A 16,956-nucleotide genomic window follows, 5' to 3' on the forward strand; every position below is an offset into this window, starting at 1 on the left:
CAGGTGCACCCAGCATCCTTGGTATTGAATTTCTCTGCCCAGTCAGTTACTCTGCAATAGCTATGCACAGTCATGCAGTTGCCCTACCCACACCATCTGGAGGTGGGTTCATTTTTCTTGGCAAAATTTTCTTTGTCTGCCATATTCATGTCATCCAGTCCAGCAGCCATGCTATAACATTTATTTTTTAAAAAATCGCAACAAAAACACCACCAGAAAAAAAAAAAAACAAAAAAAAAAACCCTACTTTCTGGGTATATAGGCTACAACTAAACTTCCAGAAAACTTCCAGACATGACAGATAGCTGTTTTTCGTCTTCTCTGTCAGAGACTACAGCTTGTGCAAATGTTGAGAGAGCTCTCTGCTTAATTGGGCTTTTGCATGATAGGAAACACAATGAGAAATGGAAGGGAAAGAATCCCTTTCAAACTTGGTAAGATCTACCTAAAGGTAACTGACCAAGAAAAAGAACTGACCCCATTTCATATACAGGTGAGTTAAAATAATTTGACAACAGGTAGTTAAAATGTGTGTATGCCATGCTGTCAATCACATTTCGTCCTTCTGGATTTTAATGCTTGTTTTACTTGAGGGAAGATGATATTTGAACATTTTATGGCATCCATCAACAGGAATGTGCACATGGTTTCAAATAAGGGTTTTCAGCCTTCTGAAACCAATTACTCCTGCCTAAGTGGAAATGCCAGAGCAGAGATGTGTCAGCAACCAAGAGAATAATTGTTTAAAAAAATTAAATATACACAATGATGTCATGAAACAACAAAAATTGTGCACACATGCACACACACACACACACACACACACACACACACACAAACCTTTTTAAGAGATATCTCAAAAAGTCTGTGTCAAACAACATTAACCCAGAGAGATGCAGAAATGTCAGACACATTACATGGGCAGGACTTGCAGTTGGCATTTGGCTGCCAGCGGGGGAGGCGTCCTCCCGCAACTAATTCCTCAGGAACCTCACGCTGAGTCTGTCTACAGGGAAAGGAGCAGAAAAGGAGGAGGGGGGAGCCGATATTGCCCTGGATGTTTTTCCCTCCCAGCTGGAGAAGGCCTCAGCTGTGTCAGACTGGGACTGCTGGTGATTTTCTGTAGTTGGAAGGGAACACAAGAGGGAGTGCATCCCATTCCCAGCTTTTGCTGATGGTGAGCGCACCTCTTCTGGTCATTAGTGTTGCTGGTACAACTGCCTGCAAACCAGACCGGCTCTTATGGAGACTCACCAGTGTCTCTCCTCAGTCTGCGACTTTTCTCCATGGGATGGAGTCTCTGGGTAAGGATGATGGATGTGCATGCAGATGGGGCTTGGCAAGGATCCCTCCTAATTGACAGAGTAGTTGGAGTATTTGCTTTAACCCTTCAGCGGGTATCCAGGGAAAGATCGGGAATTTGGCAGTGAAACTGATTTTGCACGGCAGTTATCTTAGAGGAGTCGTGAGTTCTTCTCACTGAGTGTAATTTCTAATTCTTATGAGGTGGTCGATCTGAATTCTTTCTGCTACCTTGATGATGTCTGCCAGGTATATCACCTGAAAAATATTCTGTGAAAATAGATGTAAAACGGGATTTATTAGCAGTAAGCATCTGCTAAGTCAGGCATCCTGTGTCTACTGCTGAAATGCTCTTTCAAGTTCCTCCCTCTACATCCGTCACATTTTTTTCACCCTCCAGAGAACTATTTGGGCTGGCTCTCTGTGTACTAATGAAAATGTGTATTGGCTTTATCCTTCACTGGTACATCTGTGTTAAGACATTTTCAAAAGAGGCAAAAAGGAAGAGAGGAGGAATGATTCATTCTATTAAACAAAATTTTTTTAAATGTGGATTATTCCTGCTATTTGTATCTGATATTTCATATGCTGAACAGATTTTTAAGAAACTCCTGGTGTCTTCTGCTGCAGGTGGCTGGGTTTGTTGACAAATCTTCAGGTGTACCATTTGCCTTTAAATGGCATGCCACTGTCATGTCAATTTAAATGGAATGATTATAATCCCTTGCATTTTAGGGCATCTTATGTTTTACAAAATACTTTTACTTATATTATCTAACTGATCTCATTTTATCAGTACACCAACCCCACACAGTAGGTATTAGTATTGTTCTTAGCTCCATCTTTTAAACGAGGAAGCTAAAGGCACAGGACTCATCCAAGCTCACGCAGTTAGTAAGTGGGCGTGTTGGTATTTCAACCCATTCTACATTTTAAGCTTTTTATTTTCTTGTATGCATCCACACAGCATAGGTCGCTACTTTCATGTCATCTATTTCCCTCTGATTTGTTTACTTCCTTTTTGCTTTCCAGCCCATGCTAGGCACATCTGTGACCCAGGACAAGTTCGCCTTGAGCATACCCCACCTCTCTTTTCTACTTCTCACCTCTCCCCAACACACGCCTTTACGCACACCTTTATTGCTCCCTAGGTTTAAGAGCCCTGAGATGCTATGGGTTTCTTTTCGTTTAAGGAGAAAATCATCAAAACAGCTGATAAAGGGTTAATATTACTTCTCATGAGTCTAGAGAAAACAAGGGACCGTTCTACAGTGGTGCAATTTCATTTACATTTATTTGAATAGAAGGGATAGGAGGAACCAGGGGCAAGCTCCAACATCCTTGAAAACACCACACTTCAGTTATCTCAGCCTTTGGAAACAAGCAAATGGTCTTCAGGAGCTGGGGAGGACAGATGCTCTCGTCAAGTGCTGTGTCTTGTGTCTATTCAGACAAAGCTTTGCATTCTTTCAAGATTCTGCCAGCAAGAAACCTTGAAAACTAGGAACAGCTCATCGAGCACCTGGGAACATATTATAAAGACTACTTAGATAGATCCATGCAATTCAGGGAGACACAGTCCCCTTGCCCACTACCACCCTCAGCATTCCTCCAACCAAGGCCATATTGCCATATGTCCACATTCAGAGATCAAGAGCAGGTGGCCACTGGTTTTTTGCGAGAACACAGGGACGGGACTTGAATTGTCATGACACAGACTACAGTCAAAGTGTGTAAGGCATCTCTTTTTAGGTTTTGCTCATAAGCTTGGCAGTCATTTCTTGTGTATCCCTTTCCTTTTGCTTCAGAAAGAGAGCAGGGGCTTCACGTTACACGAATTCCTTTGTCAGGACCATTTTCATATTCTCAAGCCTTTCTCTTAGCCTGTTTAACAATGTCTTAGTTACTTTCTGGGATGGGCAAATGCTCTCCCACCTCGGCCACAGTCTGCTTTTATGCATTTGTCAGCACACAGTGCAGAAGTGATGCAGAATACCACTACAGTCTGCATTGTGGGGGCTATCTTCTGTATTTTATTTTTTTTAATTATTCTGAAAATCTCTTCGGAAATAGACAGAGGATGGAGTCATAAAACCAAAAAATGTCAGAGCTTGAAGGCAGTGTAAATTGCAATGTGATTCCAATTGTCTTATGATAATGACGAAGACATGAAGTCCCAGGCAGTTTGAGGTTTTCCCCATTTGCCATGATGGTGACTGTGCTGTATATTTTGTTTATCCTTCACATTTTCCTCAATCCTTCGAGATCCAAGATCTTGCTCTCTACCCTGAAAGCTGATGAGGCTGTATCCATGGGTGCCCCTGTTTTCTAGCTGCCAACTGGGTTGACTCAATGGGAAGAGATCAAAGGTCAGGAGGAGATCAGATGGAGGAAAAAAGGGAGGGAGGGGTAATTACCACCAACTTCCTCCTTGTCGTGGTACCACGGGTTGGCTGATTCCCTGTACCTGAGACACAAATCCTCTCCATACAGTTTTCTCTCTCTAGATTACTCTAATCACTCCCTCTCCTTGCTCCCTGAGATTGGCAATGATAACAACTTCTCACTATTGCTAGCCCTAGAACACTGCACCATCCCTTCTGGTATTCTTAAACCTTGACCACAACTTTTTAAATAGTCCTTATTAAACTCTCCTCACATGACCTGGTTTGAGTATCAAGTGCTTTCATGCTAGGACCTTGGCTAGTAGAGTAGCAATTAGAGCTGAAGCTGTGGCCCAGCCAGCTCTCTGTCTCCTGACCCCAACTCTTATTATTGCTTTTACTATGGATAGCTTAACACTTTGCATAAGTATGTGATAGTTTTATAAGTACACGATGCTGTTGATAGTGGATAGCAATAGTATGCAGTAGTTAAAAGCATAGACTCAAAGTCCTGGGTTCAAATCACTGTTCTGCCACGTAAGCTGTTACTTAACTAGCAAGTTGTTAGCCTCTTTGTGTCTCAGTGTCCCCTTTCATAACAAGAAAGCTGTTGTGAAGATTAAATGATATCAGTTCATCCACAGAACTTAGCACATATAAGTGTTCAATACTAAATGTTCATAAGTGCCCAGCAGGTAAGTGCTCTGTAAATGCTAGGTTTTATTAGTGTTTGCTATTTGTTTGGAGTCACATGTGTATGTGGAAACTTTTATCAGGGCTCTGATTCTATCAGTGGAAAAATTTGAAGATTTTCCCGAGCCTTGCACACTGTCATAAAATTTCATGAGGATAAAGTCATCAGTTCCCAGGAACCCTGAAGAGTGATGGGGAAGAAGGGAGGTGCAGGTGAGCCGGGGTGTGAGTCACAGGGATGTGAGAACAGATGGAACAGGAATGTAGACAACACCATGGTGGACAAGCCTGGATGTGCTGGGAAGCTCTAATCCACCTGGGAGAAATGTGAATCAGCTCCCTACCTGCAGGGTGGGTGTCCAGCTCCCGGCTGGCTGACCTTGGAGGAGGCCATGGAATCTGCTGCCGCACGAATCTATTGTTGGGAGATACAGCCGTGAGCCTAGATGTTCCTACAACAGTAATAAGGGAAGGGCTAGTTTACAAAGGTGTGAACAAGCCCCCACCTGGAGATAGTATTTCTTCAGTTTCACAGTGTGAAATAAAGTGTCATGTGTAGCTTTTTTTAAAACACATTTTGTTTTCTGGATATTTATTCTTCTTTTTGCACATTTGATGACTATTCAGAAATGTGAAGTTGATTATTCTTGAGCATGGTCTTACCTGAGCTTACCTGAGCTGCGGTTATACTTGAGCTATACTCTCCCTAGGGAGTACCTCTGGGTATTTGGAACGAGGAGCTAGAGTCATAAACTGATGGACTTAGGTAGAACACAGTGACCACGATCAGACGGGCAACACTGATTAAAACTCCACGTGGTGCACTTGATTCTCGATGTCTTTATTCCTTGTCTCCCCAAGGGTGCGGTAAATTGTGTGAGTTCTGTCACCTAGGTCTGGTTTCTCCTTTCCTGTCATTAAATAGGAGAGTGTGACCTGCCTTTTAAAGGAAGAGAAATTAAGTCATCGCATCTTTTGTTGTTCAGAACAGCATCAACTCTCTGTTATCACTTTATGTCGGACAAGGAAAGAACGTAAGACTCTGTTGGAGGGCATGAGAATGCAAGAGGAAATGCACAGTGCTGTACTGTCCCTGCGAGGTGCATGCTGGCCTAACATCCACTTGCAGGCAGCTCGGGCTTCTCGCACTTCTTCCCTTTCTCCTTAGTTTCTCTTTTGCTTTAACTAGAATTTTGATTATTGGCCCCAAAGGTGATGACCCCTAGCACTGACAGCCAGTTTGAGTTTAGATAGCCATCTGTGGGGTCACTTGTAAATAAGTGTCGTACCTAGAGAGTGGGTCCCCCCTGCAGGTGGCTTCTTAAAGTGAACCCCTCCCTGACCATGCTGCTTAAAAGTAAAAATTAACCTCTGTTCCATTCACCACCACCCCGACTCTCAATCCCCTTACCCTGTTTATTTTTCTTTTGCTTTCACTTTTGTTTTTTCATGGCACTTATGAAGTTCTAACATGCTATATAATTATTTATTACATTATTGTCTGTTTGCCCCCACCCACTAACACATAAGCTCCACCAGGGCAGGAAACTTGGTCTGTGTCATTCACTGATACATCCCGTGGACCCAGAATGATGCCTGGTACCAGGAAGGCTCTCTGCCAATATTTTGCAGAATGAATGAATAAACAAGTGTCCCAAAGAGGCCACTCCAAGAAATTCCTTACCTGCAGAAAAGGGCCCAATGCTGTGTTTGTCCACTTTGAGAAACGTTGACCACTAGTAGGAAAAATCATCCTGAAAGTCATAGTCTATGAAAATATCAGTCTCTAGGCAAAAGGAAAGTTTTGTCTTTATAATTTGTCCATGTTTTAGTTTTAGACTATTAACAAGTTGAAAACACAAAATTAAAAATCCAGTAGTACTTACACAGCCCCATGAATGGCTCTACAGACCACAGATTGAGGACCATAGGCCTAATGAGAAGAATCAGAATCCACCCCAGGACCCTCTGAGGAAACTGGAATTTCCCACTTGGCTTCCCAAGCTTGGGAGCAGCTGTTCAGAACTCTTGAAGTCTTGCCGTTCCCCCTCCCACCATAGATGCATCCGGCAATTATCATATATCTGCTGGGCCAGAGATAGAAACACAGAGATAGTGCCAGAAGGGCCACATCCAGCAATATAGCTAATTGGAAAAGTTTCATCAACTTTGAATCATCAATATGCTTCCACCAACGAGCTATGAGTGCCATAGGAACCAGCTCTTCGTCTAGAAAGAATTAAGCAGATGCAGAAATTAAGCAGCTTGACTTGGGGCTAGCCTGAGGAACACATAGTTCTTGATTCTCAGATGGCTTTTTGGAAGAGAATCAAAGTGACTAATTTTCAGTCTCTCTCTCACACATACACACATAAACACACACATGCGTGTGCATGTGTGCACAGCTCTAAGGTATTATATGAGTGATCTAAGAATATGCCGGCTCTTGAGAAGGAAAAAGGGCCCCCTCCTGCACATCTCTAAACACTTTTATTTCACTCTTAGGTGTGGGAACTTCTGTTTTTCATTTGTGTAAAGCAGCAGAGCTTCTTTATCGATAGAAGAAATTACGTTAAGAATGGAAAAGAACACACTGTGTTCGTGGTGGCCATTCGTTTTCCCAGAGAGTTTCTTGCCTGTCTTCCTCTCAGCCTCTTGCACTTATTTTGCCTGCATGAAACCCTGTGTGGTCTAAGCAGGCACGACAGTGCGCAGTGTTCTGGTTGTCAACAGACAATGGTGAGGTTAGGGATGAAAAGCCAAATTTAGAAATTCTCCTGGTATTGATCTCTGTTTATCAGAAAGGCTTTTGCTGTGCTAGTTCACTTCTATGCTTAGGCAAAGGCTTTTACAGATTTACTGCCACTGCATATTCAATCTATTATAAAGTAGCATCAGCATTCAGGGTGTTTTTCCCCTTTCTTTGGCCCAGTTTTAAAAACATCCAACTAAAGATGCTTCGTTAAGTTTACATAGAGGTTGCAAGGCAGTCAGAATTCCTCCTATAGTTGGAACTGGAAGAATTACCAGAAGGCCTCCACATCTCACCCTCCAAATGTTGCGTCTTCTAGGCTAAAGGACAGCTGCCATGCAGGAAATACTTTACCAAAATCCAATTGAACTGTCAGAGGCTTTTTCCCTTCCTTTATTCCTTTTTCATTATCACTGATTATCCAGCTTATAATTTCCATGCTCACACTTTTCGCCTTCTCCCTGCAGGGCAATTCCAGAAACTAGGACTGTGGCCCTACTGCACACATTGCTAAATATTGGCACTCAAAGTTGCAAAAGAGCATATTCCAGTTCATCTACTGAAGGCAGCTGGTGCACAGCTCACTTCTTAGAGAAAAATATGGTTACAGCAAGTGAGTGCTTTAAAGGATCTTTTAAAAAGTACTTCTTGGGGTACATCAGTTTGTGTTCCATCCTGTCTGGTGTGGTCTTTTTTTATTCCTTACCTGTGTGGACCAAGAAAGCACAACTTTTACCAACAAGCTTTTCCCAGCTCAAAAGTCTTAAGCCATTTTGTTCTTCACATTGGATTCTTTATGCTGAGCGTTTGAAATTGCAGCCTCAAGCTCCCAAGCAGTCAGTAAATGTCAAATATCCCTAAGCACAGCAACCAGCTGAGATACTGAGGCCCTGCATGCTGAAGGGAGACTGTATTACTGTTATTGCAATGTTTCTGGTGGGGTGGGGAATAGAAAAGTAAAAGAAAAGGAAGGAAAAAGAGATGGCTTGCACAGACACAAGTAAGGAAGGAAAAAGAGATGGCTTGCACAGACACAAGTACATTGTCTTCAATTGCCCAGCATTTTCTAATAGCCGAAGTCATGCTAACACCAAACGTGGGAGGAGTGTGCTGACTTCATTATCATCCCTGCCTTGAATAAATGACAAATGGCAGTGGGTACTTCTAAATTTTCAAGAATTTGTTTTAATACCTAGAATTTTTCTCCCACGTAGGCTGAATTTTCCCTCACTTTAAATTGTCTGTTTACGTTAATTAAGCCTTCCCCCAGTTCTCTAACTTGTTGAGCTTGACAAGCATTAATTTACAGTGAGCATTTTTCTTTCTTTCTCTCTTCCTTTTTTTTTTTTTTTTTTTTTTTAACAGTAGCCCTCTCATCCTTGCCTGGCAAAGAAGCCAATGAGCAATTGACAAGTAGCATATTGCTAATCTGGTTTTCTTCATGGGAAGGTGTCTCAATCAATACAAGTCAGAATTTCCAAGCTGCTCTGCTAATGGTCTATGTTGCATCTCTTTATTTTGGCTTCTTTAGCATAGGCATCTTTAGCTAGGATCTGGCAGACAGGGAGATGCTGGAAAATTCTCAACTTATCATGCCAGCTGTGGTGAAAAGAAAAAACTTATTGTTGGAGGGGGGGTAAATTTGGGAGACTGCTGAGTTTGCCTTCCATTGCTTATACCCTGATTTTAAGCTACATGCTGCTATCTGATCTTTACATCTCAATCCAGATTTTACTTTCCCTGCGAAATTTTCAGTGACCCCCTTCCTTATAACACCCACAGTTCTCTGCTCTCACAGAGAGCATCTGTCTTTTCCATCATAGTGCTTCTGTCTTTTCCATCATAGTGTTTCTTATATCCTATTGAAACTGGCGTAGCAATTTAATTTAAATTGACTAGATTGTCAGCTTTCCAAGGAGCAAGATCCTGCCTTACTCATTGTTGTTTTCCACCTGGCAAATAGTAGCTTCTCAAGAAAGAGAGCTCTATTGAATGTGATTTGTAAGCTTTGTGATCTGGAAGCTAGAGAGAGCTTCCAGTCTTGCCTTTGTGTTTCAGACAGTCCGTTGAGTCACATGTGGCAAATTTGCCTGCTTCTTTAGATCGAAATAGAATGTATTTGTAAGAGAAACAGGGGTACTCGGCAACTGTGGGCCAATGAGGATTGACTCCTTGCCTGTTCCAGTCTATCACCCTCATGCGGAGAGGATCAGGGCCAACATGCATATTTATGATCTCTGGATGAATGTGCCTTCTCTACCTGCCCATGGGGAGCTCTCCCACGAGTCTTGCCTCTGCCAGCCACACTGCTCTGCTCTGATGGATGGACTGATAGGGCAAATTGCTATGCTGATGAACTGCACAGCTACCTGAGCAAATGTTCCCAAGAGATCTCCTGGGATATACCGCATTTCAGAGAAGGATTCATCCACGGCCTGGGGTGAGCCTTTCAGCCTTTAGATAGTTGAGTATGGTGGGGTAAGAAAGATGAAAGGACTACAATCTCAGTGCTCACTTCTCTACAACCTGAGTGCCTGTCCTTGGACTGGCAAGAAGCCTGATTGCATTTTTCAATCCTCCCAGAAAGTTATTCAAATCGAGACCTAGAGGTCTGGGGTGTCAGTGCGCTCATTGAAAGAGGGAGACCAAGAAGCTGAACTGAAAGCACTTAAAGGAAGGATACATTACCTTAAAATATGCAGATGGAAAACTGGCATTACTGTCAATGTCAGAAGTCACCTTTCTGAGTAAACATTTACCTCTGGGCAAGTGCAGAGATGTGTTTCTTTCCGTTTACAAATGACTGGGTATGCAAATGCAGGGGGTTAGAGCTGAGCCCCAGAATGTGGAGTGTCTTCTTTCATCTAGCCATAATGAGGAACATGCAGGAATCTGTCAAAAAGGGCATCGTGGGCTTGGTTTGTGCCTTCTGAATAAAGGGGATTTCACTGTTAAATCTGCCAGCTGGTTTTGTGCCTAAGAATTACATCAGTCTCTTGTATGATCTTGCATCCTGTGTAAAATGCAATATTTTGGCCTAATGGGCAGGATTAGTACAAGCTGGGAAGTCATAAATGAAAGTTTCTTGTTTCTAGAGAGCAAGTTAGAGCTTTTATATTATCTGCCGCGGAGCTCGGTGAATTTAAATGTATCTCTTGGGCTTTTGATAATATTCGTGTTAATGTCAAAATTGATCCCATTGTTATTGAGATGTGTGGTTCTTTCAGGCCGGAAGATGCACAGTGCCATTGCCAGGGCTGATGAATATCTGCACAGGACACGTTCTTTCCAACCTTTTCCCAGAACTGAGTAAGATTATCATGGTGCCTGCTACCGTGTTCTGTTCATAGGTCTGCGTTTTTCTGTAAACCACTTATAAATTTAGCTGATGTTGATCGAGGACCTACTATGTGTCAGGTACTTTGCTTGACTCTAGGGATCAAGAATACACTGTTGTAACAGTGAATAAGATCTGGGTTCTTCTCCTGTAGGATTATCACCTAGATGCAGAGAGGACAATAAAATAAATGAAAGCAAAAAATTCCTATTGCATTTACATTAGCACTATGTAGGAAGACACGAGAGAGAATTACGGTGAATGAGGCCACTAGTTCAGCTGGTGACAAGGCAGTATTTCAGCTGAGACAGGATGAGGCCAGACCAGCCTTGAAAATAGTGGGGGAAAGAGCTTTCATGGCAAATGGATTGATATGTGCAAATATCCTAAACTGGGGAAGAGTTTGACATGTTTGGAGAATTAAATGGAAGTGAGTATGTCTAGTGTAAAAGAAGGGGACAGAGTGGGATGAGATGGAATTAAAGAGGCTTCCACAGGGAACAGATCAGATACGGCCCTGTAGCCACGGCAAAGAGTTTATTATTTTATTCTAAGTGCAGTTAGTAGCCATAGAGGAGTGTTTCTTAGTTCCGTTTATATCTTTAAAAAGTATATTTTCACACCCATTAGGACAGCTATTATAGAAAAATAAAATTAAAAAATGGGAAATAAGTATTGGCAAAGATGCGGAGAAATTGGAAGCCTTGTACATAGCTGGTTGGGATGTAAAATGGTGCAGCTGCTGTGGAGAACACTGTGGCAGTTCCTCAAATATGAAACATGGAATTATCATATGATCCAATTCCACTTCCAGGTATTTACCCATAAAAATTGAAGGCAAAGACTCAGGTATTTGTTCCCCCGTGTTCATGGCAGCTTTACTCACCATAGCCAAAAGGTGGAAACAACCTGTGTCCATCAGCACATGAATGGATAAACAAATGTGGCATACACATATCATAAGAATATTATTCAGTCTTAAAAAGGAAGGAAATTCTGACACATGCTGCAGCATGGATGAACCTTGATGATATTATGCTGAATGAAATAAGCCAGACACGAAAGTTCAAATATTATGTGTTTCTACTTATATGAGGTACCTAGAGTAGTCACATTTGTTGAGACAGAAAGCAGAATGGTGGCTACCAGGGGCTGGAGGGAGAATGAAATGGGGAGTTATTGTTTAATGGGTGAGTATTGTTTTGGAAAGACGAAAAAGTTCTGGACACAGATGGTGACGATGGTTACACAATCGTGTAAATTTACTTAATGCCACTGAACTGTACACCTAAAAATGATTAGAAAGGTAAATTTTATGATATGTATATTTTAATACAATGAAAAAAATTACTATGTGTTATGCTAGATAGAAAGGAGGCAAAAGAACAAGGAAGACAGAGAGGAGACCTTTGCCCTAGTCCAGTATTAAGACAAAGGTGGTCTACTGACAATAGAGAGGCAGAGAATTTATGGATCTTGGGAACATTTTAGAGGAAAACACTACAGGACTTATTTATAGATAACATCGCAGTTGTCTGTAGTTTGAACTCTGATACACTTAGGCCTGTAGACCACAGTTGTGGGGGGTAAGGACTGACTAAATCCCTTTGACTGGCAGATGTGCTTAAGCTTGACATCTTGGTGCATGACAAAGAGAACTTTATTTTTAAATTCTTTAGTAGTCTTGGATGGAGTTTGGGAGCTATTGCCGTTAACATGTGAATATTTGCCTGCACTGTCATACAGCAGTCATATGCTCAGTGTGAACATGGCTTGTCTTGTGATTTGCAGTGATAACTAGCATGTGGCTGGAGTTGTTCATTCTCTCCCCTGTTAGTAATGCACGTCTTCCATTAGCATATGCAACTAACTACTCCCTTTCCTCTGTGAGTGTTGACATTCATTGTAATGATTTATTATCCAAGCTAAATCACCCTCAATATGAAACAACAAACATGCCTGTGTTTGTGTTCTTCATTTGTTTTGTTTTCTACTTCTTGCTTCCACATAAGTAGACAGTTCCTTATGTGATAATTACATGGTACAGAAACAAGCAATGAGAAAGCCCACTAAAAAGATTAAGAATATTAGTAGGGATTCTTTTTAAAAAATTGAAAGTTCAACACATTTTAGGGATACTTCACATTAGTGCCTTACAATTTAAAAAGTAATGTAGAATATTAAAAAAATGTTGTTATGAGCAAACACTCCATATAAGACTTAATGATCTATAAAAGGGGCACATTTGGGCTTCCTGTGGAGCCTCCAAAGCCCCTAGAAGTCTTGTTTTATTTATTTGGGATGTTTCCAGAATGGTCTGAACCATCAGGATAATTTAGTGGTTATGAATGGTAGAAGTAGTGGCCGGGATCTGGAGCTCTTAGGTTAGACTGTCCGACTTTGTATCCCAGCAAAGCCAATGACTGACTGTGTGACCTTGGATGATTGATATAAGCTCCCTGATCCTCAGTGTTTTCTTCTATAAAATGAGAATAATAACCTATCTCATGAGGTTCTTGTACAGATTAAGATAATAAATAAATGTAAAGCTCTTACAACAGTGCCTATCTTAGAATAAGTGCTCAATAAATGTTAGCTGTTATTATCATCTGTGACCTGAAAATAACGTTCCTGTAAGAAGGCATTATGTATGAAAATAAATATATATGTAAAGATACTATATAAAAAGATAAAGAGAGAAATTTACACAGAGACGTCATTCTTTGTGTGAATATATACATGTGACAGTGAAATTAATGTGCAGTACTTTGCAGTTTATGGTGTGCTTTGCGTCCATGATGAAGATTTGGCGATATTTTGCTCTGTACAACAGAGATTAGAAATCTTGATCTGTAACGAGTCTGATGTTATTTTGGAGGCACGTTCTCACTCGCCCTGGTCATTCTTATTGAATTTATGTTGCTCATTATAATCACTGTGACCACACTTAACATCATTTTGGACATTGAGCCTTTTCATTGGCTAATGATAATTTCTATATCTTAACATCACAGGAAACCAATTGCATTATATTTCATCCAGTTAAATTTACCTTACTGGCTTACTATGGCAGTTTTGTTTTCTAAGGAATAAGAAACATTAATTTTTTTTGTCGAGCTGCTGCTTAAAAACCAAAACAGGTTATTCCTGCCGCAGGCCTTTCCCCAATAGAAAATTGTTATTGATGTTTTGTAAGTTTCATATTCTATTCAAAGGTAAAAGGCTGCTTCTACTTGCCATTTTTCTAGTGATTTTTTTCTATGCTGTGTCTGCAAGTCAACCCTCCTGGGCTCAATTAAAGTATGTATTTAGCCAATGGATTTGCAGAGAAATGATCAAACTTGAATACTAATACCTGTACTATTGCCTATAAATACAAGGATTGTGCCCACTGAGGAACTGCTTTCAAGACAATGGCTGGTCAACCCATGATGCCTGGGAGATGATTACAGCTTGGTACAGGTCTACAGCTGGGTTTAGCTGGGTTTTTCAGCAAACAATGATTGTTGCTCATTAAAACCACAATTTGATTGCAATCATGTCCACATGGGAAATTTAAAACCACCAAAACCATGCCACTTCTGTCTTCTCAGTATCTGCCAATTCCATAGGCCAGAGGTTAATTTTCCTCTGTTCTGAGGACCTAACACATTGCATCATGACAACAGCTGACATTTGTTGAGTTCTTACTGTGTGTCAAGCCCTCCAGCCCTGGCTGGGGATAAAATGATGACCAAAGGCAGGCACAGCTCCTGCCTCATGGAGCATGCATTCTGGGGGTTGAGGGAGGGGTGACATAGTCATGGGAATCCACTTGGCAGAACAATAAAGGCTTAGTGACCAGAAATGAGTACTTCAGGCAAGAGATGCGAGATGTGTATGGCTCTGTGGCAAGTAGGAGCATGGTCAGGTGATGAACTGAGAAAGTTCTGGGTGGCTGGAACCAGAAAAAAACAAGGGCCAAAGTGATGCTGGAGAAGTGTTAAGGACCAGTTCACCTGAGCCACAATTAGGATTTTTTTTCTTGACTTCTTATAGCAACAATAGTAGGTACAATAGTAGGTACTATTGATATTATCTTCTCAATGTTTCATCAAATTCAAGTTTAAAGTGATCTAGGAAATGGCAGATGTGGGATGTGCACCAGAATTTGAGCTTGTAACCCTCATTCCTAATGTTTTTGTGGAGTTTAGATGCACAAAGTCATCATCCAGGGTCAATGTGGAGTCTGTTACAGATTTCTAGCATTGGTTTGCTTTGCATCAAAAAGAAGGCAGTCTAACTCCTGGAAGACTAAACAGGTAAACAGATGAACTTTCATACAGCCATGTTTTTCTTTACATTGAATCCTGGCTCTCTAAGCCCCAGAGGGAGGCCTACAAATTAGAGTTTGAGTGGTATTGGTCCCATTGGGTAGCACCATGGACGAGAGAGGATAGCACAGCTTTCTTAGCCAAGAAAGCTTTCTTACCAAGTTGTAAAGCCCAAAAATAGAATTTAAAAAGAGTTTTAAAATAGAGTTTAAAAGCAGAAATAGGTTCAGTGTATTTAAGGAATGAAAATAATTCTCTGAGGTTCAATAGAAAGAGAAGAAAAGAAGGGAATAGAAGGGAAAGGAAAAGAGAAATATCACTACATGATAAGCCCGCTGCAGTCAGGCTCTGTTTCTCTCTCAAATTCTGCTTTGAAGCTAAACACTTGATAGATTAGCACAGCACTAAAAAAAGAAGAAAAAAACAAAAAACAAAAACAAAAAAACCTCAAAAAGGGTTTGTGCAAAAGCTTGGTAATTGCTGCAGATACTTAGTGGCTCATAATACTCATATGATCAGATTTGTTTTGAATCCTGCTTCAGCAGAGGGTGGTGGAGTAATCCAATTCCCACTGTTTACCTTGTCTGTGTGTGCACTTTTCCCCCTAACTATTTATTCTTTCTGTTGGCTTCAGTGGGTGCTATTAATCAACAAAGCTACCCCAGTATCTTAGAGAACAATTCGGGTATCAGGTCAAAAAGAAAGGAAAAGGAGTAGATTTAAATGCTTAAAGAATGGGGTTTTGCTTGTTATTTTATTTGTTTTTGCATGTCTGTTTGTTTGCTTTCTGGGTAACAATTGAAACAACCCTGTGGTGCTCATTCTATAATACTAAAATTTTGTTGGGCAGTTAACATCTTAATTCATAGACAACTGTCTCATGACCAATCCTCTCTGAGCTTTGAACATATGGCTGTGTCTGATGGCTTCACTGATTTCACTAGGGAGAATTTTATAAGATCTCTATTTGAGGGGGCAGCCACTACACAGATGAATGATACACTGCTGGAATTAATTATTGCTTGCCAAGTCTGAGCATTGATTCATTCTAAACTGAGAGCCTAAAACTCATCCAAAAGCTGAAATGTTTTTGATTAGCTGGGTCCAGCTCCCCTTCATAGGTTCCATTTGTATTTTGCTATTAATGGTGGACTATGTGTATGAATGCCTTTGTTTGAAATTCACTTTCTAATTATATAAATATCATGGTGGTCATACAGTCCCTAGGACTGATAATTAAGAATGATCTTACCTTGCAACTCTAGGCTTCCTCTTTTCTATGAAGACTTTCTTTCTTCCTGAAATGAGAGTGGCATTTCAGCCATCTGGTGTAGGCTGCTGTCAATAAAGGAATCCAATCACATTTTACCCACATTATTCTGCATGAATAATGTGCTTTCTGGAATACAGGAGTGACCTCTAGGATTACTGAACTTTCCTAAGATGAATACCACTTGAACAAATAATATATTTTAACAATCCTAATAATTGCTGGAATTTAACAGGAAAAAGTGGCAGGGATAATAAGTGATAGCTTCTGGTCAGTCTTGGCAATCTATCTAAAAGCATGTAAGTCGGGTGAGGTTTTTTTCTCTGACCAATGTCTCACTGTCAGGACACCTCACTTTTGACTTGATTAGCTTTTTTTAGGCAGCATGTCTCTCTATTCATTTTGGAAGTTATCCCAGCAGGCATTCTGCTAGGTTTCCCTGGGGAAAGGGTACAGGCCAATGTCTCTCATTTTGTGCTAGGACTTTGAAGTTTGATGTTTTCAGTTACCTACCAGGCCTGGCATTTTCTTTGACTAAAACACTTACTAAGTATCAGACCCACTTTTCTGCAGTTCCTAATACAAAAAGTACCCTATTAATAGTTTGCTTCATACAGATTGCTACCATGCCAAGTTTAAGCATCTACAATGCCCAGGTTTGCCTGTTAAATAGAATCAGTATCCTATTAACCAGAAGAACAAATAAAACTATTCTCTGTTTTCTATATGTTTAACCTCTTTGAAACTACTTAGTCTTTTATTTTGGAAATAGATTTTACAGGAAAGAAGACTTCATAAATATGACTTAATTCTTTTCTTCCCTCCAGAGAAATAGGATTTAAAACTTTGTGCTGTACCCTCCAGAAATGGCTCAACCAAACACAGTCAAAATATCATAGCAATGA

The 16,956-nt window shown here is 40.7% G+C and overlaps 1 protein-coding gene across 3 annotated transcripts in view; it reads left to right on the forward strand.

The window, feature by feature from the left end:
• TENM2 (teneurin transmembrane protein 2) overlaps nt 1–16,956 on the forward strand; it is an 890,342-nt gene that overhangs the window by 428,278 nt on the left and 445,108 nt on the right. Inside the window, exon 1 of one of the 3 annotated variants that reach the window (XM_063084134.1) lies at nt 1,175–1,304. The exons of the other annotated variants lie outside the window; for them this stretch is intronic. Within the exon in view, the coding sequence (XP_062940204.1) occupies nt 1,175–1,304 (130 nt within the window). Of the gene's footprint in view, nt 1–1,174; nt 1,305–16,956 lie in introns of those variants that run through there. 3 annotated transcript variants of the gene reach the window in all.

The sequence above is a fragment of the Cynocephalus volans genome, chromosome 2, assembly GCF_027409185.1.
Source record: "Cynocephalus volans isolate mCynVol1 chromosome 2, mCynVol1.pri, whole genome shotgun sequence".
NCBI lineage: Eukaryota > Metazoa > Chordata > Mammalia > Dermoptera > Cynocephalidae > Cynocephalus > Cynocephalus volans.